Consider the following 27,246-nt stretch of genomic DNA (forward strand, 5'->3'; position numbering starts at 1 on the left):
AATATTCCATATTGAGGAGGAACAGTGGACCACAATTGATACTAATTCATGCTTTAACTATGTAATGAGTGAACCCTGAAGAGTTAACGCTGCAGTTCCACATTGTTCTTATCTATATCAGTGCACTGCACAGCACAGGCACAGTGTCTCATTTCTTCTCTTACACACCTGACAAGCCTGACCCCCAGCCTCCCTCCATCCTTGAGAAAAGATAGGGGTTAAACCTTGGCAAAATGCCATAGCAGCATAGAAGACAAAAGCAGGAATGTTCCCACTGCTTTTATAGTCATTAGTGTCAAATGTTGCTACGACAGAGTAACTGCAGGGCAGACAGAGGTTGACCCATCATTGCTGAGTCTCTACCTGCTCAAAATTGTGAAAATATTGCTATCATGGTAGGTATAGCTACAGTTTCACAGCCCTTCATGTTTCATCTATATAGGTCTTGGTTTTCTGGCTAATGAATTTGTCTGTCTTACAGTGTTTCTATCAGACTTGAACTCATACAAACACATATGAAGTAAATTTAAGATGATAAAATAAATACAAACAGTTATCTGCAGAGTTTCTTTTTTTAAAAATTAGACTTGACATCAAGATCATTGAAGTCCTGATTTCTTTTAGGGAGAAGTAGGACCAGCTGGACCTATGGGAGGAGTTGGCCCAAGAGTAAGTATAAGCACTTTTGTTAGAGGCAGGGTTTTTTTTAGTAGGAAGACTGCTTTAAAATGTAAATTTACTGTGAGAAGTGACTGTGATAAAATGAGAAGTGGTTTTCCATCCAAAAAATTGTGCCTCAAAATACAATTTTTGAAAAGGAGGAGATAAATAACAAACTGCTCATGGTGCTCCTCAAAAACAGACGAAACCACCATGCACTTCCTAGGGACTGAACCAGTTGATATATAAAAATATTTAAACTGGGGAAGAAGAACAACCCACCCGACTCACAGGGAGAAATAAAAAGGAGGTATGCTTTAAGAAGTCTACCAGAAACCTGGTAGATAGTGAAAAAATGAAAGCTGGAACGTCACAATCCTGTTTATGCTGACATGTTTTAAAACATAAAAGTTTAAAACTAACATCCAATTTCTTTGTTACTTATAAAAATAAACTACTGTCTGTGAGCAATTTAGTGACTTTGAAGCTTATTTTTAGAAACATTCTAAGCTAAAGTGAATACTGGCCTGCACTAGGGATTACAAGAGTGTCACTAAGTTTATTGAATGCAATTTTATCTTCTGCCTTTACTTGATTTTCTTATATGTGGTTATCACTGGCTTGGTCTTCATTCTGGTTACTTCCATTTCTTGCATGAACTTGAGAAAGTCTTTTGCACTGTTTCCTGCTTTTAAAGTGAATATATACCTATGTGATTTTTTTTGTTTGTTAGCTAGTCTCAAAGCTGGGAATTTGCTTTATGTTGGAAATAATATTAAAACATTTTTTTGTCACATAGATTAGGTGTTAAAATGAACAAACAAACCCCAACCAAAACAAACGAGTGAAAAATCCAAACACAAAACCTTCCCATAAAAGTCTCCTTGTTTTTCAGATGAGGAAAACATGCAAAAAATTAAACAATTTCAAAACACTCTGTAACTTAATTCAATATTCAGTTGAATCTGTCTGAGCTTCTACTGAGAGCCTCAAATTTTTGTTTTGGCTACATCATACTTGGAGTCTCCTCCTTGGGCAGGGCTTCATGACTAGACAGCAACCCAATGTTGTGCTGTGGCAATTGGAAAAGAATATGTTGTAGTGGGTGACTCATGGGCAATAAGACACCTACTCTCACATCCCATACGTCATCGGGCATGCACAGGCCACCAACAGCTAGTGTCAAAGTGACCCAAGAGGAAAATCTTCTGTGTAACCTGGCAAGCTGAAATGTTTTTAGTCTATTTCAGGTCACTTTGACCTAAATTATTTTTGTTTTTATTTCTCTCAATGGGAGATGTGCACACCTTTGGCATGTCTTATGGCTCTCTGGTTTCTCTCTCTCAGAGCAAATTGTTGAGAGACGAGTATGTGGATCTGAGGTGGGCCCCAGGGTTACTGTCTCCAGACGTTGTTTAGTAGCTTGCTGGCTAACATCCCCTTCTGAAATGAGAGGTAGGGGAAAAGGGAATTTTGCTTGATGGGCAGGCCTGCCTGTTTTTCCTCCTCATCCAGGGGCCCATCTGCTTTTGCCTGGATTCTTCGGCTTCTGTTGTCTCCAGCTGTTTCACAGCTCCAGGCCAACTTGTTGGCTGCTGCTCTGAACTCTACTCCCATCTCTGGTTGTCCTTGCTACTTTGCTCCCATATGTAAAGTAGACTGTATGATTACATTGGAGAGAAAGTCACAATCATGAAGTTGTTAAATCTGACATAGTTTACCAGGACTAGTCAATAAGCTGCTGAACACATCTTTCTTTTTAAATTATGCTTACTTAATTGCAATTTGACATTCATTTGATATACATAGGCTTTTTTTCCGATTTCCATGAAAGGAGTATAACAGAGTGAATGCTACATCTGAAAGTAAACACTATCAAAATTGTGTTGTCACTGCACTAATTAAATAGCCATAGGGGCAGAGGAGGTCTCTGAGAGGGACCTGAAGAGGTGGTCTGGCCATGCATGGCTCCAAGGCACCATCAGCTGTCTGCTATGTCTTTAGCTGACAGATGTGTTTAACCTGAGTTTTGCAGCCTCCAAAAGTTGGGGATTCTTCATTCTCCTCATCAATCTGCTTCAGTCGTTTACCTGTTTTACAGACTTTTTTTCTAATGTCTAACTGCTCTATCTGAAAATCTTGCCTGTGCCTTTCTCATTACTACTTTGCTTCCTGCCCTACAGACCTTATTTGTGGGCATGGTTAACATGTTAGTCCTCTTTTCAACCACTGTTACTTTGACTTTTCTAGGGTTTATCTAAACTGGGTAAAGTACCCTTGCCGGTGATATACTCTGCACCTTTGATTATTCTTATGAAGCAGTAATGGGGCAGGTTTCTAGAGCTTCTGGAATCCTCACGTCTTCTACTGTGCACTTTTCAGGTCAAAGTATTCAGCCCCCAGTTCAGGTTTAGGCATGCACCAAGCAGACAGCCATAAATTTTCACCTCATTTTTCTCTCTTCCCCTGCCCTTGTTTCTGGCATTTGCTTTAAAAAACATGCAAAAGACCAAAAACCCCTGGCACCCACCTGACCAATGCTGCCATCAAAATAGATCATTCTCTGCAATGGGTGGTGAACAGAAATTGAATATGAACTTGCACCCTGGTTCTCAGGTCCCAGCTTGAAAAAGAATTCCCATGTGTCTTAAACAACTGGAGACAAAATTGAGGATGCTCTCCGGCTTACTTAGGATATATAATATATCAGTTCCACAGAGCTCAGTCTGTTTGAACTTTAGAAGAGGTTTTCGAACTTAATCTGATGACATAATTTGAGATTTAATTCATTCCTTCCCAAACCTTCCCACCCATTTTATTCCAAAGTCAAATACTTACATTCTCTTAAATTAATTTTGTATTTCTGTTTAAAGCCAAATCTGTGTGTTTCGAATTACTTTACCAGTTAAATCCACTTGTTCCATTTTCTAATCAACTTCCATCTGTTGTGTGTTCTTCATAGCTAGTACCTAAATGGGAAACAAGCCAAGAAATCTTTACAAGTTGTAACTCCGATTCAGTTCTCATAGGACTAAAGTTATCGAGGTAGTTAAGAGTGGCCACTAGTTTTCTTTGAATGAATTTCACTTGAAATATTTTTGTTATAATCTTGCTGTCTAGAAAGACCCTAAGGTTCTTTGGAGTAAAGTAGTTAAACAACATGTAGTAACCTGCAGAAGCCCATCACTCGTTCTTTGTTAAGCCTTGTGGAAAGACATGACTTGCTTTGTCTGGGTCTCTTTGTGGTCTTTTTGCCCTGGATTCCTGCATGTGCCATGTTTTAATCCATTGGCAAAAACAAAATATGTTCCTAAAGTGGTTTTATTTGTTGGAACTTGCTGGGCAAAATGAAATCACTCAGGTAGGCAGAGAGAATGAGAGATGTAGAAAGGGATTAATAAGAGAAGTCATGGAACCTGCTAAGATAATATGATTTTAAGCCATATGGAGAATTTCTCAGATGCCCAGAAGCTAACACACACATCATGCTCAGAAAAACAGACACAGAGCAGTGGAAGCAAAAGAGCCAAATGAAAAAATGCCGTCTTTTTTTAAGAAACTTGTTTATTACCTGTTGCTTTGGTTGCTCTTGTCTCAGGACAGCTGATGTGGAACAGAAAACTCATTACAGTCTCTGGTGATTGCAATTACTCAGTTTGGCGGAACAGCAGCTGATAATTTCCTTTTAGCAGAAATCTGCACCTTTTTGATACTGAATCATTAAAATGTTGAATTCATTTTCTTTCTCGAGTTGTCAGCCTTCAGTGACCTCATTAGGAACTTGCTCAAGAGCCTGATCCAGTCCATTAGACCTGTACTTCTGGACTAAGGCCTTTTTCTCAGAGCAGATGGGGAAAGCTTGTCTAGACAGGGCTGTGCTGTCCAGATAACCAAAGGGTTAGGCTATTCTTGATGTTTTAGAGGAAGTAAAGTACACCTGGAGGGAAAACAACCTCCTGAAAAGGAGACATAATTACATTATAAACATCTATTTGAAAATTAAGAGGGAAAGCATTCTGGTTTGTATGCCTGTGTGGGTCTGTAGGAGTGACAACAGAGGGAGGGATGAATGTTATAAAATGCTTCAAAGATTTGGTCACTTTGTGGCCTCCTGCTCTGATTGATGTTGCTGTATTTCTTCCAGCTAACAATATGTTATTAATGCAGTATCATAGCAACAAGAACTATCAGCGGCAAAATGCTAGTGGAGAGAGATGAGGCTTAAATTAATCATCAATTTTCTGAATAAAGAGGAAAGGATATTGGAGCTGATTTCGTCTGGTTAAAGAAGGACAGTTGTGACACCAGTCCCTGAGGTCTGAATGTCAAATTCTGTTAGTGTTAATTCTGTTAATTCCCTGTGTTGCTGGAATTAACAGGAGAGAACATGGCCTTGTCTTTTTTCTTGTCTCCCTAATGTTTTTTCAAAGTGAAATTGAGATGCATTTCAATCTTGGGCTGTGATAGTTTTTCCTCAGTGTTAATTGCTGTAAGACTTAATACAGATTCTGCTTACTGTTCTAGTATTCAACATAATATTCAACAGTGTATTTTCAGATGTAGATTTCTAAATACACTTACTTCAAACTTTGGTATTAAATATTACTAAAATGTACATTTTTAAGTCCCCATATTTTGATAAATACAGAAATTGGGATGAAATTATCTTTTTTAAAATAAAATATTTACAATATTTTATTCTGATCCTTATTTTAGGGAAAGCCAGGAGAGAAAGGGTATATAGGTGATCCTGGACCAGAAGGTTTAAAGGTAAATGATGGTTTTATGAATGAAGTAGAATATATTTGGAGGGTCAACTGTTTACAGTTATACACTGCCATATACAGTGACATGCCAGTGAAAGGGTATGAGTACACGTTTCCATATAATATCAGTGTATATGATACTGGTGATTCTGCTTTCTTGTAAGATCCCATTTTGGAAAAGAAGGAAATTGTGCAGCTCTAGGAGACAGGGCTGTGTGAACAAATGCTAAAATGAAATCTAACTACCTGTGGATATGAGGGTGCCTGGGGGCAACAAGGGACCCAGGGCAGTTCTTACACTGACAGGATTTTGGGGTTGTGGGTGGGGATGAGATGAAGTGCTGCAGTTTGAAAGAGGAGCTTGTGGCAGCAGAATTTCTCAGTGCTGAGTTGCAATCTGTGTAAACAGTATACAAATAATTGCTTGTCAGTTATTAAATAACTGAGATCATAATCATAGCCAGATAATTAATAGTGAATATACACCCAGCTTTCACATGTAAAATACACAGAAAAATGTTACAGTTATATAACATAACTTGCAACATTATTAAAGAGAACAGAATTAATCTAATACTGAATGACAGTTTCAAGATTTTGGGGGGAGGAGGAGAAGCTTATTCAAATGCCAATTTTCCTAATATTTCATAACAAAATTACAGTTATCAATAATGTGCACCTGCAACATTTACCTTTGAAGCAGTTGTGAAATAGTGAAGGTAATTTGCTGAAAGGAAGATATAAATAAAAAGTAAGAAGTTCATTTATAGTATTTGCTGACTTAATGTATTTAATGAGCACTTAATACATAGCTTGCATTTTTGTGGACAAGTCCCGAATACACTAGGACATCATTTTACAAAATCAAAATTAACCACTGGCAAAATTAATTTTTTATTGGTTGCTTAATTTTAGCTTTTAAAGTTTTAATTGGCAGATGTAACTTTGAAAATAAAGAGGTTCCTAGGAAAATAGAGCACTTTGATATACACGTATGGAAGAAATTACTTTTCTAATGTACTACTTCATCTGTTTTCTACATTTAACAGGGAGAACAAGGAGATCAAGGAAACCTTGGAAAAAATGGTGTAGCAGTAAGCTTGAATTCTCTGTCTGGTTTGATTTTTAATTCTGTGTTTATTTGCGAGTGAATGAATAATTTGTTGCAGGAAGTTTCTGATGAAGTTTACCTGTCTTTGAAACTGTAGTATGGTAGTTATACCTTTTGTCATTTTTCAGAATCATACTATTTAAAGAAATTTCCCATTTTAAGCATTTTCTTGAATTAATTCTGCTTTTTTCCTAATATGTTGTGTGAACACTGTAGGTGGTAGTAGGGATTTTCCAAGGCATGTTTGCCTAAGTGAACAAGTGATCCTTTTCCAGTTAAATCTTTTGAGAGGCTGCATTTAGCCAGAGATGTATTTTGCAGACTTCTTCTATAAACCCTCCATAAAATCACAGAGCTCAGGATGACCTTGGGGTGACACGTAGTCCATCCTCTACTGCCTAGGCAAGATCAGTTCTCTTGATATCATTGCTGAAAAATATTTGGCCTGCCAGTTATTAAAAAGCTCCAAGAATGAAGGCTCTGTGACCTGCAGGCAGACCAGGACTTTTCTATCTTTATTTTTAATAAGTTCTTCCAGTTGTGTAACCTGATTCCCTTCTGCTGGAAACAGCATTTTACAGATGATGGTTGTTCTTGTGTGCTGCCTCCTTTCTTTCTTTCTTTTCAGGCTTAATGGTACCCATTCAATTAGCCTTTCATGTTTCCTAGATAATGTAAGTCACATTCTAACTCCCCTATAGTCTGCTTCCAATTCATCTAAACATCTGTGGCTCCAGCTTACTGCTCAAACTGTTCAGAGTACTGAGAGAAAGGAAAAATTGCTTCTTAGATACATACTTCATACATATGTGCTCATTTTTACAGTAGTATGTTGTTATTCAGTTTGCGATCCACAGATTTTTTTTTTTAAAGGCTTTATCTTTCTCAGTTCTTCCACTGTAGGTGCTTTTTTAGTTGATAATTGTCACTTAAACATACCACCTCAAAATTCTCTCTACTTAATTTCATCCCTTGCCCTTTTGAATTTTTAACTTTTGTCTGGGATTTATGAGTAGATGTGAGCTTGTTGGCCCATGCTTGAGTTACCCAAATGATGTGTAGAATACGAGTAAATTGATTCTATCTCTTGAGTTAATGTCTACTGAGAAGAGATACCACCCACTGGTTTGGGCTTAGTGCTGTACTACTCACAAATTCTGTTCAACTTAGTTGGTAGTCAGAGTGAGCTCACCATTATCTGCAAAAATACCAAGCAGGTGTACCCCAGACAGCTCATCAAATGTTTGGTTACTTCTGAAATTTTACAAACTGCCTGTAAGACAAGTCCAGATCCTCTGTACTTCTGAATATTGTGCCCTGGAGAAAGGGGCTGAGAAGTTGGACTCAGTCAATTAAAAGTATCTGCTTAGACAGGTACCAGTAGTGCCATGACATGCCATAAGGTCCCCTTAGAAGTCATCCAGTATTTCTCTAAATGTAGTGAATATACTCAGCAGCCACTTGATCTATAGCTTTGTTCAGTAGTTTATAGATAGCAAAACCTTCATTTTGTTAGGTTGTAATCAGAACTGTAAAGCATAGATTCATTTCCTCGTGTTAGCATTTGGAAAATCTCGGGGGGGTTATATTGCCACATGGTTGGGGAAAACGCAGGTGAGTACTGGGGAATGAGCATGTGATTGAGAGGAGTGGGGCATCACAACACTGCCTTGCTTTTATAGAGAGATGCAGAAATGACTCTGTACTGGGACACAGTAATAGAATCTCCTGTCCATACAACCAGTGTTTCCTGACAACGTGTCACTTGCTTTCCCCACCACCGCCCAGTACTGCAGAAGATGAAGCTTTTATTCCATGGGAATTCCATTTTTTTAGCCTGTAACATGTTAGGGAAAATTCATAGCACTTTGTATGTTGTACAGCATCACATGACCAAAATCCTTAATAAAAGACAGCCCTAAGCTCAATCTTAAGTCACTACATTAATAATAGTATATAAAACAACTAGTTACTTAACCTTAAGTTTCTGGATTTGACATGGAGTTTTTTTTGCTCCTCAGTGAACTTGAATTCAGTGCACAAATTTTCCACAACTCAGATATTTTGTATGAACATTGTCTTTCACCACTAAAAGAGTTCCATTCTACGTAATTATTACTGACTCAAACACATAATCAGTGATTATATGTTGCAGTGATGACAAATAAAATAATCATACCAGCTACCACAATGTAGTCAGGGTCAAGATGCAAGAATGAAATAACAGAATATTTGCTGTGCTGAACAATGGGATGTTGCAGCCCTGTTACAGTGTTATAAAGAAACATAAGTATGGCCCATCTTTAATTACCATTTCCCACGCTTAGTTTTTGGAGAATTTGCATATGGTACAGGATGACATGTAATACCTGAAAACTGAGGTAGTTTCTAAGTTATTGATAAATATTCTTCATTTTTACCTGTGGATTTTGGAATGCCTTCTGCTTTAGGTACATGTATTTTAATCAAATGAGCTTCATAGACCCTTGATCCTGACATGTTACTTGTGTATTATCTGGCAGCAGAGGACTAGCGCCCACTACATGGTCTTTAGGAGGATAATGTATATTATCTTTTCATTAAGGCCAATGGTGAAACACCAAGAGCAGGAGACAATCTTTCAAACACACTCAACAGTACTCCTCAGACCTTTTAAAACCGCTTTCCTTCACTTTATTCACCACTGACATCTGTAACAGTTAAGTTTTTCCTAAAAAAAATTGAAAAGTACTAGCAGGAAGAGGATGTTTTTTCTCATATGCAGAAAATGCTTTTCCAGATGTGAGTCCTGATGCAAAATATTCACTTCTGTGTGCTTTGGATGCAGGTTTTACTTCCAGCTTCTCATCAGCTTCTGTTTGTAACAAGTAATTTCTCTTTCCCTTGGCATGCATATAGAGTGCAAACTTATTAACTCACAGATAAATCCGCTCCCTGTTATTCGGTATTGACTCTGGTGACATGAGTGGTGACTCCAGGACATCTCTGTAATCACACATGCCACACACAAACCAATAAACAAACAAACAAAAAGTTTGTTTGTTACCGAAGACAAAGTACAAGAACGAAGTATAAGTGCCACCAGCTGCTGGGACACATCTTAAGATGGAGTCCAAAAGAAGGTATGGAGTAAGGCACCTGTCCTTTCTGATGCCTTGTGAATTTTGTGTTACCAGATGCCTGGCGACAATAAATACAAGGAGAAATTGTACAAATAGGACTAAACAATGTGCAGTTACTGTACATTGTCTTTAATTGTAAAAGGAAAGGGAAAAAGAACTTACTAAAAAGTTCATAATAAGTCCGATGTCTAATAAAATTCTGTGGGGGGGTTTCCTTTCTGTACCACCACCTCACCAGCCCCTCTTTTTGTCTTGTCTATGGTTTGCTGTTTATTTGTTATCTTTATTGACACAGTTTTTCAAATTAGAGAATATAATGCATACTTTTAAGCCTATGGTTAAAATATACAATTCTCTTTTTGTATCATCTAGTAGGCAATCCATCATAGCATTCCAGTTTTCCATAAGATAACTTACCTGAATAAGCTGTCCAAAGAAGAAATTTTGCAATAATAAATCCTGTAAATGCTGAATTCATAGCAAATTATGCTATGAAGCACATGTGCATGTCTGCTGTTGATACTAAAATGTTGCCTTCTTTCAATTTTCTTACTTTTCCTGGCTTTCATTCATCTCCTGGTTTTCACTAATACATCTGCCACTACTGTTTGAGGTGCCAAAGTAGTTATTTCTTTTCTGTAGCAGCTTTCCCAGGTCAAGTCCTGCTTAGTATCTGCTTAGAAAAATACAGATGGCAACCCTGCACAAATAGGCAAGTTTCAATAGCAGGAGATTGGACTATAACACTTGGTTATTCAGTCTACTAAGTTGGAATATGTCCTGAAATACAGCTTTGTCAGTAGGCTAGAAGCCACACCATCCAACATTTCTTAGGTCACATGAAGCTGATGATTCTTCGGAGCACACTTCTGCCAAAGTATTTCTGGATGCTTCTCCACTGTAGAAACAGAGCAGACTAAATTTATAAAATGTTCATGGTGCTCATAAGCTTAAATAACACACATTTAATACTAGATCAGGAATGTGTCTTAAGTCAAACCTCAGACACTATTTCTTAACTGAGTCCTATAACAAAAACTATTTCTCTGGCTACAGCAAATGTTGTGTTTCTTTAAAGGGGAAGGGGTGCAGGTTCAGGTGGGGCTGCTTGGCTCAGCAGAGCCCAGAGCTGTAGTAGAATCCAGAAGCTGCCCTTTGCTGCAAGATATTCATTTAACTGCAGGACCATCAGGTTCAATTGAAGAGGGATTGGTTAAGACAGTGAGAAGTAAGGGATCAGCAGGCAGAGCAGATGTACACTGCTGATGAGACAAAATCTTTTGGAAGTCATGCCAAAAGAAACAACCCCAACAGCTACTGAGAAAACTCTCCTTATGTTTTGGGGGATGAAAATCTCGTTTTCCTAACATGTGCAATTGGATTTTGTATGCTTAGATGTGATGCTGTCCAGTGATGGATTGCAAATACCTGAAAAAACTTCAAGCAACTCATATAAATGATCTGTCTCTTAAAATGTCAGGGATGATTTAAGAAAATGATTCATTGCTCAGCTTTTATGACAAAAAATTTAACTCATCTGAACCTGAAACAGTTGTTTACCAGAATTATTTTAGTGTTTGATAATGCTAGTGTTTACCCAAACTGTGCCACTCTCATTAACTAAGTGCAAATTAATTCCTATTTCACCTCACCACCTCCATTAAAGAACTTCAGCCTGTGGCCCTTACACTTCTGAATTAGAAATCACTGACATTTATGCACAAGACAGAGTTGATGGATAGAACTGTCAGCTGCAGCATGTGCAACTGGTGTCAAAAGGACAAACTGAGATAAGCAGAGTTCATTAACAAAAATCCTGGAAAAATAATCCTCAAAAGTTACATGTCAGCAAGTTTGCCTGGTTCCAGCAGGTTGAAACAACAGAAGGAAACCAAGCTGAAATGAAAAGTGCTTTCCCCTGGAAAAAAAAAGAAAAAAAATTACAGTCTGGCAAAGAAAACATAGTGATTTTCAGACTGTCAGTGGCAGCTCCAGAGCAGGCTGCAAATGATCAGTCTGCGAGAGTCCATGAACAGCATGAAAATGCTGCAGTCAGGCCATGTTCCTGGGAGCTCAGTAGTTTTTGAGAAGAATTACCATGAAGCAGATACTGTGTCTCCTGGAGAGATAAAAATTAGCTGGGTTAGGCACCAGGGATGCATAATTCAGGGACAATGGAAACTGCAGTTCCTTTTGCTTGAAGAAAAGATTAAGTGAGCTTTAACTGATGTTTTCAGGATGCTCAACAGAAGGGGTTCTTTGAATTATCATGAAAAGTCTGGGCTTTGGGGATACAGGCCAAAAGATAAGTCAGTTGAGGAAAGCCATTTTTTTTCAAAGACTGCTGAATGCATGGGGCATTGCCAAGGGCTTCTGAAGAAGGAACCTAGTTTAGCTGCTTTCAGAAACCAGCGGGATAGAGATTAGTGTAAGTTCTATGAAGGACTTAACAGTGAATGGTAATAATGATACTGTCTATGTTGTGCTTCTTGTTTTTACCCCAGGTGACCTGATATAGTATAATTCCTACCAGTTTTTCTCTTGAGAAGAGTGGAGAAAGAGGTTACAATATATGGAGGTTAGCTTTATCAAGCTGTTGGTTATTGAAGGATTTTTTGCTAGTAGTGCTCTTCATCATCTAATATCAACTAGAGGAATAGTACCTGTACATGGCATCTGTAGAAGCTGGTTGTTAGAGCATCCACTCTTCCTCCTCCTGTCTATCAGTCTTGTTATCTTTTTAAGATAGATAGTTGACCTGAATCTTCAAGGATCAAGTAGATTTTGATCTGTTAAAATCAAACCTAAATGTTGCCTCATTTTGATTTTTTTGAGTACTGTGTCAAAATGTATGAATTCCTTCTTGAAGTATAAAGCCAATGGACTCCTAAAGAAATGCTTAAGTGTGAATCTTAATGCGCAGACAGAGATTATGATATTGCTAAATGTTGGATTTGAAGTAAAGTGATTCAGGACAAATTTATTGGCAATTAATTCAAAATTGCAAAACAAGTTAATAGAAAAATATTAGTGTGGCAAGATAATTTTTTAAATTTACTTTTGTCATCTCATTAAATAAATGTTGAATAAAAATGTTTGAAAATGCTGAACTGTAAATGAAATAACATTGGATTGGATAGTTTTCAGTTATGATGGAAGAACATGTTAACATACAACCTGGCAGGTAACTGCTTCCACAGGAATGTTTGGAACCGGCTGAATATTCATTTCTCACTACCAGCTTTTTCAATGGCTTACTCCATACTTTGGTTTACATGAAGCGTACAATATGTTTTCAATTATTCAACTACGGTCCAGTTTCTAACACAGAGCATATGCCCTGGCAAGATGGTTTTGTCTTTCTCAGGCATGTGTTAGTTGTGAGATCTAGTCTCTGACTCATTTTCCATAAAATACTCTTGTCAGGAAGGTTTCTAAAGTGCTGTTACTATGCTGTTATTGTCACTAGATACTTTTACACAAATTCTTGTAAATTTGATGACTATTTTTTTAATAAGGTACTTCAGGGTTTTTTACCTTGCTTTTCTGTTTTCTAATACATGCAATTTTATGTTAAATCCACCACTGCTCCCCAAGGGATTGAAGGGATGCTGGAAGATACTGATTCAACAAATCTGCTTTGAACTGTATTAATTCTCTTACATAAGAAGGAGAGAGAGTTGAAATCTCAATGTAGTCTTAGTGACTGGTCTTTATAATAAGCCAATCCAAATCTGGGATTTAAAGAGCCACATGACCTTATGGAAAGTCTGTAGGGAAAACATCACTTTATGACTAATATGTTGATGAAACAAGATGTTTTGCTCTCTTTTAGCACTATCACTGAATGCTAGTGTTTTAAGGACCAAAATTGTGTTCCTAACTAAGCTTTTTTCATTTCTTGCCTCTGTAAATACCTGCCCTATTTTTTCTCAGTCTCAGACACTTTTCCCTCTGTTTTGAATGGAGCGGTGGAAGAGCATTCAGTTAACCTGTCATGAACTTTTTTCCGCTTCATACCTCTTGAAGTCTTGAAACATTTCACCGACTTTGCTTCTAATCATCTTGACTAATTTTTTCTTTCGATACGTATCCAATTCCAGTTATGCCAAGTTTCTTTTACATCATTTGTATTGATGAAAATCTACCTTCTTTGTGTTTGCTTTTTTTTCTGTAAATTTTCTTTACTAAACTACTTTTTTTTGAGGAATAACCAGTGCATACGAAACTTTCTATTTAATAGCCAACCTTTGTGCTCACTCTGGAAGGTGTCATAGGCTAGCCCTAATGTGCTAGATGATACAACAGCACTTGTTCAATTCACAGTCACTGCTTCCTAGTCATTCCTGTTCTTTCAGCCCAGAGCAACCAAGTCAGGAAGACAACACTTTTAAATTGAAAAGAGACTTGATCGGAAGCTGTGCAGTAAATTGTTCACTGCTGGTGCAAGCCACAACTCCCCATCTTTCTGATCAGCATCTTCAGTCCTGTGAACAGTGTGACATTGGCTGGGAGATAGGAGTGTCTCTGTGGAAAGAGAATAGGTCTGAGTTTCATCTTGGCTCTGATTATGTCTTCTGTCCTTTCTGGAATAAGAGAATCAAAGTGATTGGTCTTTAGCATTTTGAAACTGTATCTCCATACCTCTTATCTTGATAAGCAAGATTACAGGGTAATTCTTTGTCTCACAAATTTCTACCTGGCACTGAGGCCCACTGTTGGCTGTAACTGGTAGCAGTGGTAGCTCTCATTCTGAGAGTTCATCATGAGAGTCCCTCGTTCGTGCCAGTGACGTCTGGGCCATTGCCTTGGTGCCAATATCACCAGAACCAATCTTTTACTGCTGCCAAGCCAAGAGACATCACAGTTCTGACATATAATACACAGGTTCCCACACATAATACATCAGTCCAGAAGCCACAGAGGTGCCTGTTTATCGATTTAGTCCCTTCCAAAAAGTACTTTGTGCCAGTATTGTCAGCCTCAAAGGCAACTGTGTCGATGGCTCATTGTATTTATATTTAAACTATGGGATTTCCAGAGTAGCTAGCAGTCCAGGAAAACAAGTAATCGTAAAACCTTAGTTGCTTTGTACCTGTTCTGTTAAAGTACTTGTGACTGAACTGTATTCAAATTATACAGATAAAAGCTACATTTTTTTTTAAATAATGCTTTTTTTATAAAAAAACTCCACACTTAAGTGTCAGTGTGGTGTCACTTAAGCCAGTTTCTTCCTACACATAGAGGTAGCAATGCCAGTTGTGTGAATTGGTATTTTATTTTTCCTTTTTAAAGTGCTTTAGACATAGTGCAGTTGTGAATTATGTCAGTACTAGGAGCTTCCACATTTCTGCCATGTTTCAAGAGCAGTCATGCAATGTACTCCGAGAACTTAGTGCTTTTAGTTCAATCTCAGTGTATCATACTTTTTTCGCTTGGGACTTTGCACTATAATTTCTTTTAGGTTTCATAATAAATTAGGTATTGCAAGCACTGGGAATAAGCTTTTTAGAAGTACTTCATCTCATGTTTCCCATATGGTGGTACTTGTTCTATCCAGTAGAAATTTGTGGGAGAGCCTCAGGAGAGAGTTATTTCATTTTGAATGACTGAAAGGCTCTGACCATCTGACTTCAAAGGCATTTGGGGCTACAACCCTTGAAGGGAAAATTCTGACAATACCTGAGCTAATATAATTTTTGTTTTGACTGGATTTTACTTTATTCCACTGTATTTATTCCCCCTAAAATTTGTGATCAGATTGAAGCACTAGCAGAGCGATTACCACCTTTAGTTGTATGTTTGTAAGGCTTCTAGCAGTGCAAGACTGAGCTCGGGGGCAGATCTTAGGTGGGAAGTGTAGTATTGTGATTAAGTTGATGTAATTTCTTTTCTAGCAGTAGCCATGTTAGTGTGTCTGGGTGCAGGGATCCTTCTGCTTGAATTGTAAGCCAGGACAACTTGTGCAGCCCTCACTTTCCCATAGGTGCACTTACACAGATAGAATGAGCTCTGTATTGCTGGAGAACTGTCAACCATGAACCACTCTAGTACATTGTGCTAATAACAGTATGCTTTCTTTTTGTGCAGGGATCAACTGGCTTACCTGGAGAAACTGGGCCATCTGGAAGCCTTGGTGAAAAGGTAGAATAATGCGTCTGACTTCTCAGCAGCAAAAATCAGCTTTGAAAACCATTTTAGTGATAAAATACTGGTGAGAGGTCACTTAGTGACCACTGTTAGTGCTAATATTCCTGTAGCTTTTTCAGTGCACAGGGGTGTAATAAATGGTAATCGAAATGCTGTTATTTGAGGTATGTATCTCATAACTGTGATTTTACTTCACAGTTAATTTAGACCTGATAGATTTGGTATTTAGGTTTGATATATTATGTTAGCTACTTTACTATTCACTGCTAGTGATTCAGAGAAACTGGCATAAATCATACTTGTTTTATACAGTAGTCGCTGGTTTTGCACTGCTACATAATGAAGACAAAAGTAGAAAGGTAAAACTTAACTATGCGTTAAATGAGTAAAAAAGATAAGATTGTTAGTTTTGTCTACTGTGCAATAACAGTTGCGTTTATGAAAGCAAAGTTTGGCAGACTTAATGTGACTAGAACAGTATAAATAGCTTAAGTATATTTAACATGGTTTTATTTAGGTGGAGTATTTTAAAACTGAAAAACAGGAAACTATTACTGGACTGCATGTCAGCTTCAATTATGATAAAAACATAATTGTTTGTCAGAATGATCCAGCACCATTTGTATTTCTTTCCTGCAGGGCTGAATTATTTCAACTAGACTGGTGTCTGCTATTTAGATATTTTATTGAGAAAGTCTTAATATAATATTAGAATTTTCATGAAAATCTGATTATAATTTATATAATCTGTGAAAGGAAATAAATCAGTGGAAAGCACAGCTTGTTAAAACTAAAATTTAGACAAGTCTCATATGATTTTAATCATAATATCATCCTTCCATGTCAAAGGATTCTTGTTCTTTAAAATTACACTTGGCCCAACAAACATTACCTTGTGATACTGCTGCTAGTTTAGCTATGAGGGAAAAGGCAACAAAAGACTAATTAATTTGTCATCAGCAAATGGAAGGAAGCTTTTTCATGGTGCAAGAATTGTTGCCACTGCTATACTATTTCTGTAGAATTTATTGTCTTTCTCTTTCATGGATTAAATAGTACAAGGTAAACATGCTATGTGGATTTAAAAGACATATTTCCAGCATAATTACAACATGCAACATAAAATATAGTGTTACTGCTATGTCATGTGTACTATATGCAATAAAAGTGTACTCTTTTGAGAATAATCTACAGCTAAGTCTGATATTTAGGCTGGATGTCACATGATTAAAAGATGAAAAAGTATGTAAGACAAGAAAGAGACCCTTCCTGTCTCTCCTACTCGAATTACTTCTGCAGCTGCTGAGGGGCTGGCTTTGCTTTTAGCTCTGTGCTTTCCTAACACATACTGAAAAAAGGAGGGAGACAGGAACAAGATTTTCTTTTTTCTATGCTGTCCTGAATTTTATAGATTAAGGGACATAACTAATATGATGCACCCAACAGAGAGAAAAAATGAATCTGCTAGCAGCTGTTCTCAGAGGCTGATGTAGTACCAAATCTCTTCTTCAGTCTTCTAGGGAAAGAGAAGACAGAGAAACTCAGTTTTGTAATCTTTTCAAAATGTGGATGGGTTTGTAGGAGGAAGGAGTGCAGAAATTTAAAAAAAAACTTAAAAGAGGTCTCTGCACTGTTTATGAAGGGCAGTCCCTGAACCAACAGTGTTATGCACTGCTAGGTATACTCAGTGGATATGGAACAAGTCAAGGAAAGAGCATTCAGTGTTATTTTTTTCTTCTTTTTTGTACCTTATTTTATTAAAGGGGGAGCGAGGCAGTCCAGGACCAGTAGGTCCTCCTGGAGAAAAAGGTGTCATGGTAAGTTACAAGTAATGTAGAATCCATAATTATGTTACTTATAAAAATACTTTACTCTTCAAAACAGTAATAAATTCTCACCATTCTGACAGCACAAACCTTATGGGAAAGAGTAGTATTTATGATGCACAGTTTTTACAAAGTTCCATTTAACAGCTTTATTCCCTCTGTGGCAGTGATATTGCAAAGTGATCTGCTCAGTGAAACTGCATTTTACTATGTAAGCAGCCTTACATAGTAAATTAAAAGTAAAATAACAATCTCCTGTGTAAACTGGGGTAACCCGGGTCATTCTAGTGATAGACTAGTAACTAGCATCACCTCTAATTCTACTGCCCAGTACCCTTAACAGCTCTGGGTGCCACTCTTGTGGCAACAACAGCACTTGTCCTAAATCAGTGTGCAGCACTTCATGCAGCATTGCCCAGCCCAGAGGCCACTGACATGTTAGTGTGTTGGTGTACAGAAGTGAAAGAGTGTACACGTGCCCATTGTCACATCCATGTTGAAGTTCTCAACAAAAAGTTCTTAGGGCTTGGGTTTGTGTTTGCTTGCAAGCATCGTGAGGGCTCCAGAATGTATAGAGAACACTTAAAGATTTCACTGCAAGGAGGTGCCAGGGAGTTTATATGCAATGTACTGCATCCTGTGCCAACTGACACTGATGAGGGATGAAATCTCAGTGACCTGACACAGAAACTGCAGATGTGGGCGTGAACATGGTGCAGTGGGTGATATTCTTGTCATGAAAATTGATATTATTACTGAATAATTGCAATAATTACTCTTTGGGCATCCATTGGCAAGGAGGGGATCAAGTACCATCAGGCTGTGGACCAACCTAATGATCCATGCAGAGCCAATGATTTTTTAAGCATTCTGTGCTTCATTAAATCTCTCTAATCTAGATTTACCTTCAACCAGCTGCTTTCAATCCAAAAAAATTTTATTAGGGAGATTAATAAATGAGGATTTATTAATATAGTATCCAGTCTAATAAACTGCTTTTTTTCAACCATTACATATGCTTATACATATGTAAATCCACTTAAGTCGCAGCAGTGAGAACCTTTCACAGTAGTAAGTCGTCGTAGTCCTCAGACAAGAGTTGTTCTTGGCATTTGGTCTTGGCCAGTTCCACCCACGACAGGATGTGTCCACTTTCTGTTCCCACTGTCACGGCCTTCATGAGAGGATTTTGAAATTCATTTAGAACTCAGCATCTTTTGTTTCACTACATCCCTGCCAGCTAGTGCTTGCGTGTGGGAAAACTTCTTAGGTTGCTTTAATGATTATTGGGATATATCCAAATAAGTATCTAGTTTTTAAATAAAATTTTAGGAATAAATTTTGCAAGATTAAATATGTTGTTAACTTAGCTCCAGTTTTTCAGGTAAATAACTGGATTTATTATTGTTGTTATAATAACAATTTTGATAAAAGTCTTCTGTCTTTTTTCTATGTCTGTTTTAATTCTAGGGCTATCCAGGACCCCCAGGAGGCCCTGGACCTGTGGGGCCAGAGGGATTACCTGTAGGTATAGAGTGGTGCTTTGGTTTGACATAAAATGTACCTTTTTCAGATTGTCCTTTTGCTCTGCTGAAGTTAAGAATGGTTTCTAATTTGTACTGCTGTCTATAAAACCATCATGAACATTTACCCATCCAGACACAAAGTCTGTTCACCTGCTCTTTATCAGGATGATTCATGAGAGTCAGGAAAAGTGATTATGTCATTTACTCATCCATTTAAAAATCACTCAGTTGAGACAAGTAGGGGAATAGAATTTTTAAGGATGGTTAATAATTGCATAACATTATTTTAATTCGTTGATGCCTAGTAATTTAAAGATATTCATTATGTGTTTGGTTTCCTTGTTAATCAAAATAATTATATTCAAATTTTCTGTGTATAATTGTTATAGTTTGTCTACCATGAGTCTTCAGTACAGATAAAAACTGAACCTTTTAATTTTCACGGTTTTCAACATAACGTTGCTGAAATACAAGTATCCCTCAGAAATCTTAGGATGTAAACAAAAGTAATTTATCCAACAGTGACATCACGATTTTTAGTCAGAACAAAGTTACATAGAGTCTCTTATTTAGATTTTTCTAGATAAGTTGTACTGACACAATTAATTGAACTGTGAGTGAAAGTGATTGATTTGTATTCATTGCATTGATTGTTGCTCAAGGTGCATGAACCTTGTAATTTTCAGAAATCTGTGTTTAGAAGACAATGAGTAATAAGTTTGTTTGATATGTAGGGATCTTCAGGGGCACGAGGACCATCAGGGCCCCAGGGACCTAAGGGAAGAAGGGTAAGCAGTATTGCTCTTCCGTGTTACTTAGAGCAGAGAGTAGTGTGTTGCAAATACTAATCTGATATATAACCCATGTACAGTTGCTTCCTTTGAAGGTCAAGGTTTATGCCTTTTGCCTCTATCCAGCGTGACTGAGAATATGTTTTATGAAAGAGAGTCTCAGAACAGACCCAGATCTTCAGGCTCTGAGAACAGGCTCCCACTGAAGACACTGAGAATTTTGCCTGCTCTCAAGGTCAAAATATCAGACCCAAAGTGGAATTTCACATAAGGAAAATATCTGAGGTGCCTTTAAACCTGGGGCTTTTCATCACTGGATTCAGAAAGAGAAATGTCAGAACTCTGAGCTCTGTGTGGCAGGACTTGGAAAAATGCATACCACAGTCACATACATAAGTTAAATGAAGCATATGGAAATTCCCCTTCATTGTGTACAGAAACTAGAACATATCCCGTCTTCACAGCTGCAATCTGTGGGAAGTCTAAGAAGCACTGACCCTCTACTTCTGCACTGTCACAGAGTAGAATTCCTTCACTTCATAAATTCTGGCCCTTTCAGCAATGTGTTTGCATCCAAGATTACCCAGCAGCCTTACTTCTGTCTGAGAGTATCCAGCTGTTCACTCTCTAGTACACTTAGGAGTTCTGACCAGCTGAAGACAGGCTGTCTAGGAGTCTATGGAGTATCTCTCTCTCAAGGGATTTGAGGGAATATGCCACTGAGCATAGTACTAACACAGAGCTTCCTTAGCTCATACTTGAGATTTAATGCACTTAGCTGGAATTGTGTCGAAGATTGGGTCCTTTTGTGATGCACACTTTATTTTTTAGTGTTAATCTCATGAAAATACAGAGGGAGAACACCATTTTATAGATATTTCAGTGGCAGAATGACACTCTGGGGGTGGGAATATCTGGATGTAAGAGAAGGAATTTCTCTCCGTGACCAGAAGGAAGAAATACATTAGTCAGGAAGACTGGCAGTGTAAGCAACCACGAAGCCATTGTTACAAGAACAACAAAAAGCATGCTTGATAATATGTGAGCTAAACCACAATGTTAGAGGTTAGTTCTGCTTTTAGTTCATACTATAATCTCGGACTAATACAATTGTAAGTTTGAGAGGAAGAGATCCTGTATCATTAGGTTCATTTCATGAGTGAGACCTAAGTAAAATTCCCCAAATATGCTAAAATTCTTAGCAGTTACTATTCTTCAAGTTGATGTTTGGTGTTTCAAAGATCAAAAGCAGTAATTTTTCTGCTCTTACTTTCCTGGAATTCAACTCATGAAATTTAGTTTTGGAAACACAGATAAATGACTTAGTGAATGGCCATAAATCTGGGGTCAGGTAGCAGCAACTTATGTCTCCAGCAGCTGGTAGGGTTGTCTATGCTGGCATGAAGAACCTTGATTACCTAAGGACATCAGTGCTTAATTTTAATGAGAGATATCTTTTCTACTTCTCACAGCAGGGAATACGGAACGTAGAAAACTGTCTGCATTTCAGGTTTATGTGAAACAAGTGTCCAAAGTGCTTCGTGGTATATCAATAGCCAAATGTGTTTATCTAAATTGTTCAAAGGAAGTGAGACTAAATTGATACTATTTTCTAATATTTTCTATGTCAACCACCAAAAAAGAGAAGTGCCTACATAGTGTGTTTATGTTATTTTCACTCTTCTAGTATCTAGGAGACAAGATGAGAAAGAATAAGAAGAATTAATTGGTGCTTTTTTGCCTTCTTAGATGAAATTTTTCTCAGTTAATCATCCTAAAGTTTTCCATGTAAAATATTCCATTTTAAAAACAAAGCTAAACCCATACCAAAATAAAAATAGCAATTGTTTGGCAGCCTTGCTCCCTAGGCCTGTTGCAACCTAATTTAATAAGAGCAGGCAAATCAAGTGTATCTCTCATTCTTACCTATAGTAAGAAATTATATAATCCAATTAATCTGTACCGATAAGGAGTCACATCATACTGTTTATAGGAATGTTACAGTGTGCTTTTGTTGGGATTTTAAATTGCCTTTCCCTTGGATTCCTGCCTTTGTTCTGTGGCTGGCTAAAGGCAGGCATGGCCCAGAGAATCATGCTGGTTTCTTCTACTTTATTTTCAATTCAAAGTTATATAGTAGAAGGTTGGTGTTTTAAATGGTAGATCTTTTCGCTTAATTATTAGTGATCAGATCAGTTGCCATGGGCTGTCAGTGTGCACTCCTTTGAAATGCAGATCTATGTGACTAGCAGAAAAGCTTTGTTGTGTTATGTTTGTAACATGGACTGAGAATCTGTGCAGTCTCCTGACAGGCCCATTTCTCAAGCTCCAAGCTATGACCCTCTTTGTGATTAAAAGGAAGTCACAAGTGTTCAAAGAATTCATCTGGTAATTATTAATGATAGAAGATAAAACCTAGAGAGAAAGTTCTTTATTACACAAATCTGTAAAATGAAAACGTCTGTTTTCCTCCTTTAATATTTCATCTTGAGATTCCATTCCCTGATCAACCCTATGGAGGATGCCCAAAGAGAAATGACAGGTCACATATCTAAAAAGGTCTGAGAAACACTAAAACTATCCTGCAGCTGCTCAACACTTCTAATTTCCCCCTTCCTATGTTGCCCTAGGTGATTCCTCCACAGCTCTTGCATGATCTTCTCTCCCCTTCTACACTCCCTCAGCTTAATGACCTGTCCTCACTCCACCTCAGTTTCCTCTTGTCCCTTCTCCTGTTTTTGAGACATTTCAGGTCAGGGGACAATAGAACTGCTTAATCTTCTTAGATTTTCATCACAACCCATTTTGTGTGTGTTATAGGTAACAGTTACAGAAAAAGTGCAGAGCAGTAACCTGACACTAATTTGATCAAGATGTTCAACTTTCTTTTAAAATATGCTGTATAGTAATTCAATAATTGGGTTACACAATAATCATAACATGAGCCCAATCTGAATGTTTTTATAAAGGTCTCCATCACTTTTTAAAACACAATTAGTGTTTTGGTTTTGATCTCTAAGCACATTGAAGTCACTAGGTTTTTTCCACAGACTTCAATATTCTTTGACTTGGAACCTTTCTCTTTGAGTGCAGTGGAGCAGCTCAGTGTCATCTTCTGTAGCCTCTTTCCTCTAGCCCAAAAAAATACCTGTAAACATTCAGTCCTGGCTTATACCAAAACAAGAAAAGACACACTAACCCAAGAGTTGACTCACAAAAGCTGTGTCCCAAACTACAGAGGTATCAAAAGTATTCAGACACCTTTTCCTGCCTCCTCTTTTTCCTTTTCTTATGGTTGGTGTTCCCTCTTGCCGGCCAGAAGTAGCAGTGGTGAAATACTGACAGATGAGTTCTCATGGAGTATTTCTACTCTTCCAGGGATTGTAATTATATATCAGCTCACAGGGAAGGCCTATTCTTGAGAGGTCTCTGTTTCAGAAGAAAAACCTAAATGATTTTGGATACACACTGTTCCTGAGTTACCAGTCAACCATTTTCACTTTTTCTCCAGAGAGAATTGAATGGGTTCTCACCATATGTTCTGACAGAGGTTTTGGTGTGGATCAGTAAATTCAAGTCAGACAGAACAAAATTCTGGTATGTTTTTTCTCAAAATATTCAGGAGAGATATGGAAGTCACAGATATTTTTGCAGGGAAACTAATCTAAATTAAATCAGACATGCTTCCAACGGTCATTTTGCAAGTCCCTATTGCAGCTCTCTGAAAATCAATCATGATTGCATTCCCTTCACTATAAACCATGACCCAAGATGTTCTCTACAACTCAGAAATGCACCATAAAAACATAGTTCATTTTCCTCTAGGCACTGACATGGTAGCGTACTAGTTCTCTCTGATGCCAGCCCAGCCCGTATGTCACCAGGAAAGCTGTTATGTCTCATCCTCCCACTGCATACTGCTGTAAAGAACTTGGCTTTGTCTTGATACTTATCTAGCTCTTCCTTTGAAGTGGTCATTGGTTTTAAGTTGTTATTAACTGGTTTTAATTTAATGTTACGTGGATAAACAGTCATGGGTTTTTTTAGAATTATGGAAAAAACCTCCTAAGTCAGCGTGGATAAAATATTCTTTTCCATTTTGCATTTTCCTATTTAAGGATTTTTCATCCACTTATAAGAAATGGATATAGATTTGCAATCTTAAATAATATTTTCGGAATGTTTTGGCAATAATATTTGCTACAATAATATAACAGGTTATCTTTGTTCATCTATTGGTTATTAAAAAAATCAATTTACTAAAGATATTTTATTCTAACAATAGAGCAGTTCACAATTATAAATTGCTTTTAATCTTGCCTCAAACTGATTTACTAATGGAAGAACTTCATCTGCTTGTTTTAAAGTCTTACTAGCAAGGTGAATTTTTACGTGTACAATTTATAATATGCTAAAAAGCAAGCACTCCATATAAACAGTGCTCATCTAAGTTCTTCTAAATATGTGTCTGTTGCATACATACAAAGTGGATGAAAAAGGGAGCAGAAAATAACAGACTGCAAGCTGGCTCCTACAGAGACTCTGAACATTTTGTCTACACACTTTTCAAATAATCGTTCTTCTTAAATTCATAATTCAGCAAACTAGAAACTTATTTTATTCTTTGAAGCTTTATTTAACACTTATTTAACATACAAAGAAAATTGGTTTTCATGCTACAAAAATGTTTCCCCTCTCCTGAAGTTTAAGTAGCATCTCCTTGATGATAACCAAAAATAATGCATAATTAGTATTCCAAATCACTTGTTCAATACTCAGGGGCCAAGAGGTCCAGATGGTCCTCCAGGAGAACTGGGAACAGAAGGCATTAAGGTGAGAGCTTGCATTACTCAATACTGTACAAAACACCGAGGTAGAAACATAAAAGAAAACAAACAAAAAACCAACCTGGTATGGCAAAAGCCATAGAGTTCCATTCAATTCAGAGATATGCAAATCCAGAGATTTGCAAATTTCTGCTTTTCCAGGTACTTCCTTATTATGGTGTGAGCCCATCTAAGCCTGAATCTGCACTTTCTGCAGTTACTCAGCATTTAAACTGACAGCAACTGTATGCAGTTTATCTACCAAATGCACATAGAATTCACACGTTGTTGGTTATTTATTAGGGAGAAAGAGGTGATCCAGGAAAGAAAGGAGTTCCTGGGCTCATTGTAAGTATCAGAGCCAATCTTTGTAATAAGCTTTAACACAGTAAGCACTAATTTCTAAGCTGTGTTTGGAAATTAGCTGAAGCCAGCATTATCTTTTGGTATTTCTCTTTGACCAGGGTAAAGCTGGAAATCCAGGAGAAAGGGGAGATGAGGGTGCACTTGTAAGTATGAAATTAACTAGTACTTCTGCCAAAAACACCCCCAAAATCTCATACTTTGTTTGGCACTCAGTTATGAGGAAGTTTATCTACTTCAGAGCAGCTGGAAAACTCTGACAGTACAGTTTGCATTTATTCATAGAAAGAATCAGGGCCAGAAGCGAGAGCAAGTTTGACATGGTCTAGTCTGCTACAAGACCAGTGTGTTTTCATGGATGATGATTCACAGAATACAATATGATAGCAAATTGCAGCAGAAGCAATGGCCAGTGTGGTTAATAGTGGGGTCTTAGAAGTTTGTTTGGGCTTTTTTTTTTTTAGTTTTATTGTAGTTTTAAGGATGACTGTCATTGTGACATAGATTTTAGGTTAGATGTGTGCTGTCAATGTAGGGTTAAATGTACCAACATGTAAAATGTATATCACGTGTATAGGAGAAAATTCCTCCTTTTAGGGCATCTTTCAATGGAAATCTAGTGTGTTCTGTTTGAGGCTTTCTTTTACAAAGCAGGTTACCAGTCAGTCCAAATTGCACTGGATTTTCAGCAAAGAAAGAAGCAGGAAAACAGAAACAAAGGAGTAATAGTGGTGATTTTGTGCTGCAGTTGAGACTCAAAATGTTGGTTGTCACTATACTTCTCTTGCCTTTTCTGCTCAGATTTAGGAGCTTGTTGCCTGTCATCTTTGATACAATGGGTTTTCATTTCCTCTTCATTCATTAGAACTTTTAAATGTATTTATATATACAGAAATGAACGAAGCAAAACCTCATTAGATTGAAATTATGTAAAATAGTACATTTATTGCAAAGTACAAGATACTGCTCTGGTACTCCTTTAGCTACTCTTTCTAGAAGAGAGACAGAAGTGCTATGATAAAAGTTGAGCAGAGAGAAAAGTAGGCTGTGATCCTTACTGATTGTCTCAAATACAGCTTGTAGGGCAGTTTGTGCACACAAGCAGCACATGGTTCTAAGGGGAATGACAAGGACCTGGTAAATGTTGGGTCAGCTGAGCTCCATGCATATGTAAAAGAAACTGAGGCAGGATTTATCCAGGGCTACCTCACCTGCCACAGGATCTAGTGATGTCTCAATGCATGTCAACCAGAAAAAAAGGCTGCACGTATTTCTTGGATGTTCCTGTGTAAGTTATTGTGTAAGCAGAAATAAAAGGAAGTGGCTGTTCACATAATATGAAACAGCTTGTTTCCAATGATTTTTTTTTATTTTATTTTATTCTTCCAGGGTTTGCTTGGGCCTCCCGGAACCACAGGAGACAGGGGACCAATGGGAGAGCCAGTAAGTTGATCCTTATGCCTGCTTAAAAGTTTTTTCCATGTACTACATGAACTCCCTGGCAATTCAAGATCTCTTTTACCAAGATTCAGTATTGCCAGCTGTGGTTAGGAAGGAATTGTGGGGCAGTTGTTCCAAAACTGCAGAGCTAGAGTCTGCCTCCCTTGCTTAGCATAGCTTGCTTGTTAGGAGACCTGTTAGTCATATTGAGAAGCACTGAAGTAAGGGATGCACGATATGAGAGCATGACAGAGTCTGGACCACAATCTTATGTGGCTTTCCACCACAGTGTGGTAGACATCTTTATTATGTATTGTGTAAATGTATGTGCCAATACAGATATTAGTGATGTTTTTTCAGGCAAATATTAGAATTGTTATTCAGGAACTCAGGAGCCTCGACTATTTGGCAGGTTAAATTTTCTAGAAAAAAGAGACTGCTATAATAAACCTCAGACATTCCTCTGCTGGATGGATTCTTGTTGCTGTGTCAAAGCCATGCTCACTTTGATGTGGCTAATATTGCTACAGAAGATCATGCAGAATCTGCAACAAATCTATGTAATGTGCTGCAAGATATAGCCATGGCAGGAATAGTATTGCAACACCATCTCTGGGGGTAAATCAGATTATATAAATACAGTGAAAGTATGTGTGCTGTCCTAG

The 27,246-nt window shown here is 37.6% G+C and overlaps 1 protein-coding gene across 4 annotated transcripts in view; it reads left to right on the forward strand.

Moving 5' to 3' along the window:
- The window catches only part of COL24A1 (collagen type XXIV alpha 1 chain), a 125,733-nt gene that overhangs the window by 60,746 nt on the left and 37,741 nt on the right, over positions 1-27,246 (forward strand). For 3 of the 4 annotated variants that reach the window (XM_027651799.1, XM_027651800.1, XM_027651801.1), the window contains exons 22-32: positions 625-669; positions 5,377-5,430; positions 6,476-6,520; positions 15,750-15,803; positions 17,573-17,626; positions 19,106-19,159; positions 19,896-19,949; positions 24,732-24,785; positions 25,082-25,126; positions 25,243-25,287; positions 26,531-26,584. In XM_027651799.1, the coding sequence (XP_027507600.1) occupies positions 625-669; positions 5,377-5,430; positions 6,476-6,520; positions 15,750-15,803; positions 17,573-17,626; positions 19,106-19,159; positions 19,896-19,949; positions 24,732-24,785; positions 25,082-25,126; positions 25,243-25,287; positions 26,531-26,584 (558 nt within the window). The remainder of the gene's footprint in view (positions 1-624; positions 670-5,376; positions 5,431-6,475; positions 6,521-15,749; positions 15,804-17,572; positions 17,627-19,105; positions 19,160-19,895; positions 19,950-24,731; positions 24,786-25,081; positions 25,127-25,242; positions 25,288-26,530; positions 26,585-27,246) is intronic. The other variant, XM_027651802.1, reaches the window with a different exon arrangement.

This window comes from Corapipo altera, unplaced genomic scaffold (genome assembly GCF_003945725.1).
Source record: "Corapipo altera isolate COAL_440 unplaced genomic scaffold, ASM394572v1 57, whole genome shotgun sequence".
Lineage (NCBI taxonomy): Eukaryota > Metazoa > Chordata > Aves > Passeriformes > Pipridae > Corapipo > Corapipo altera.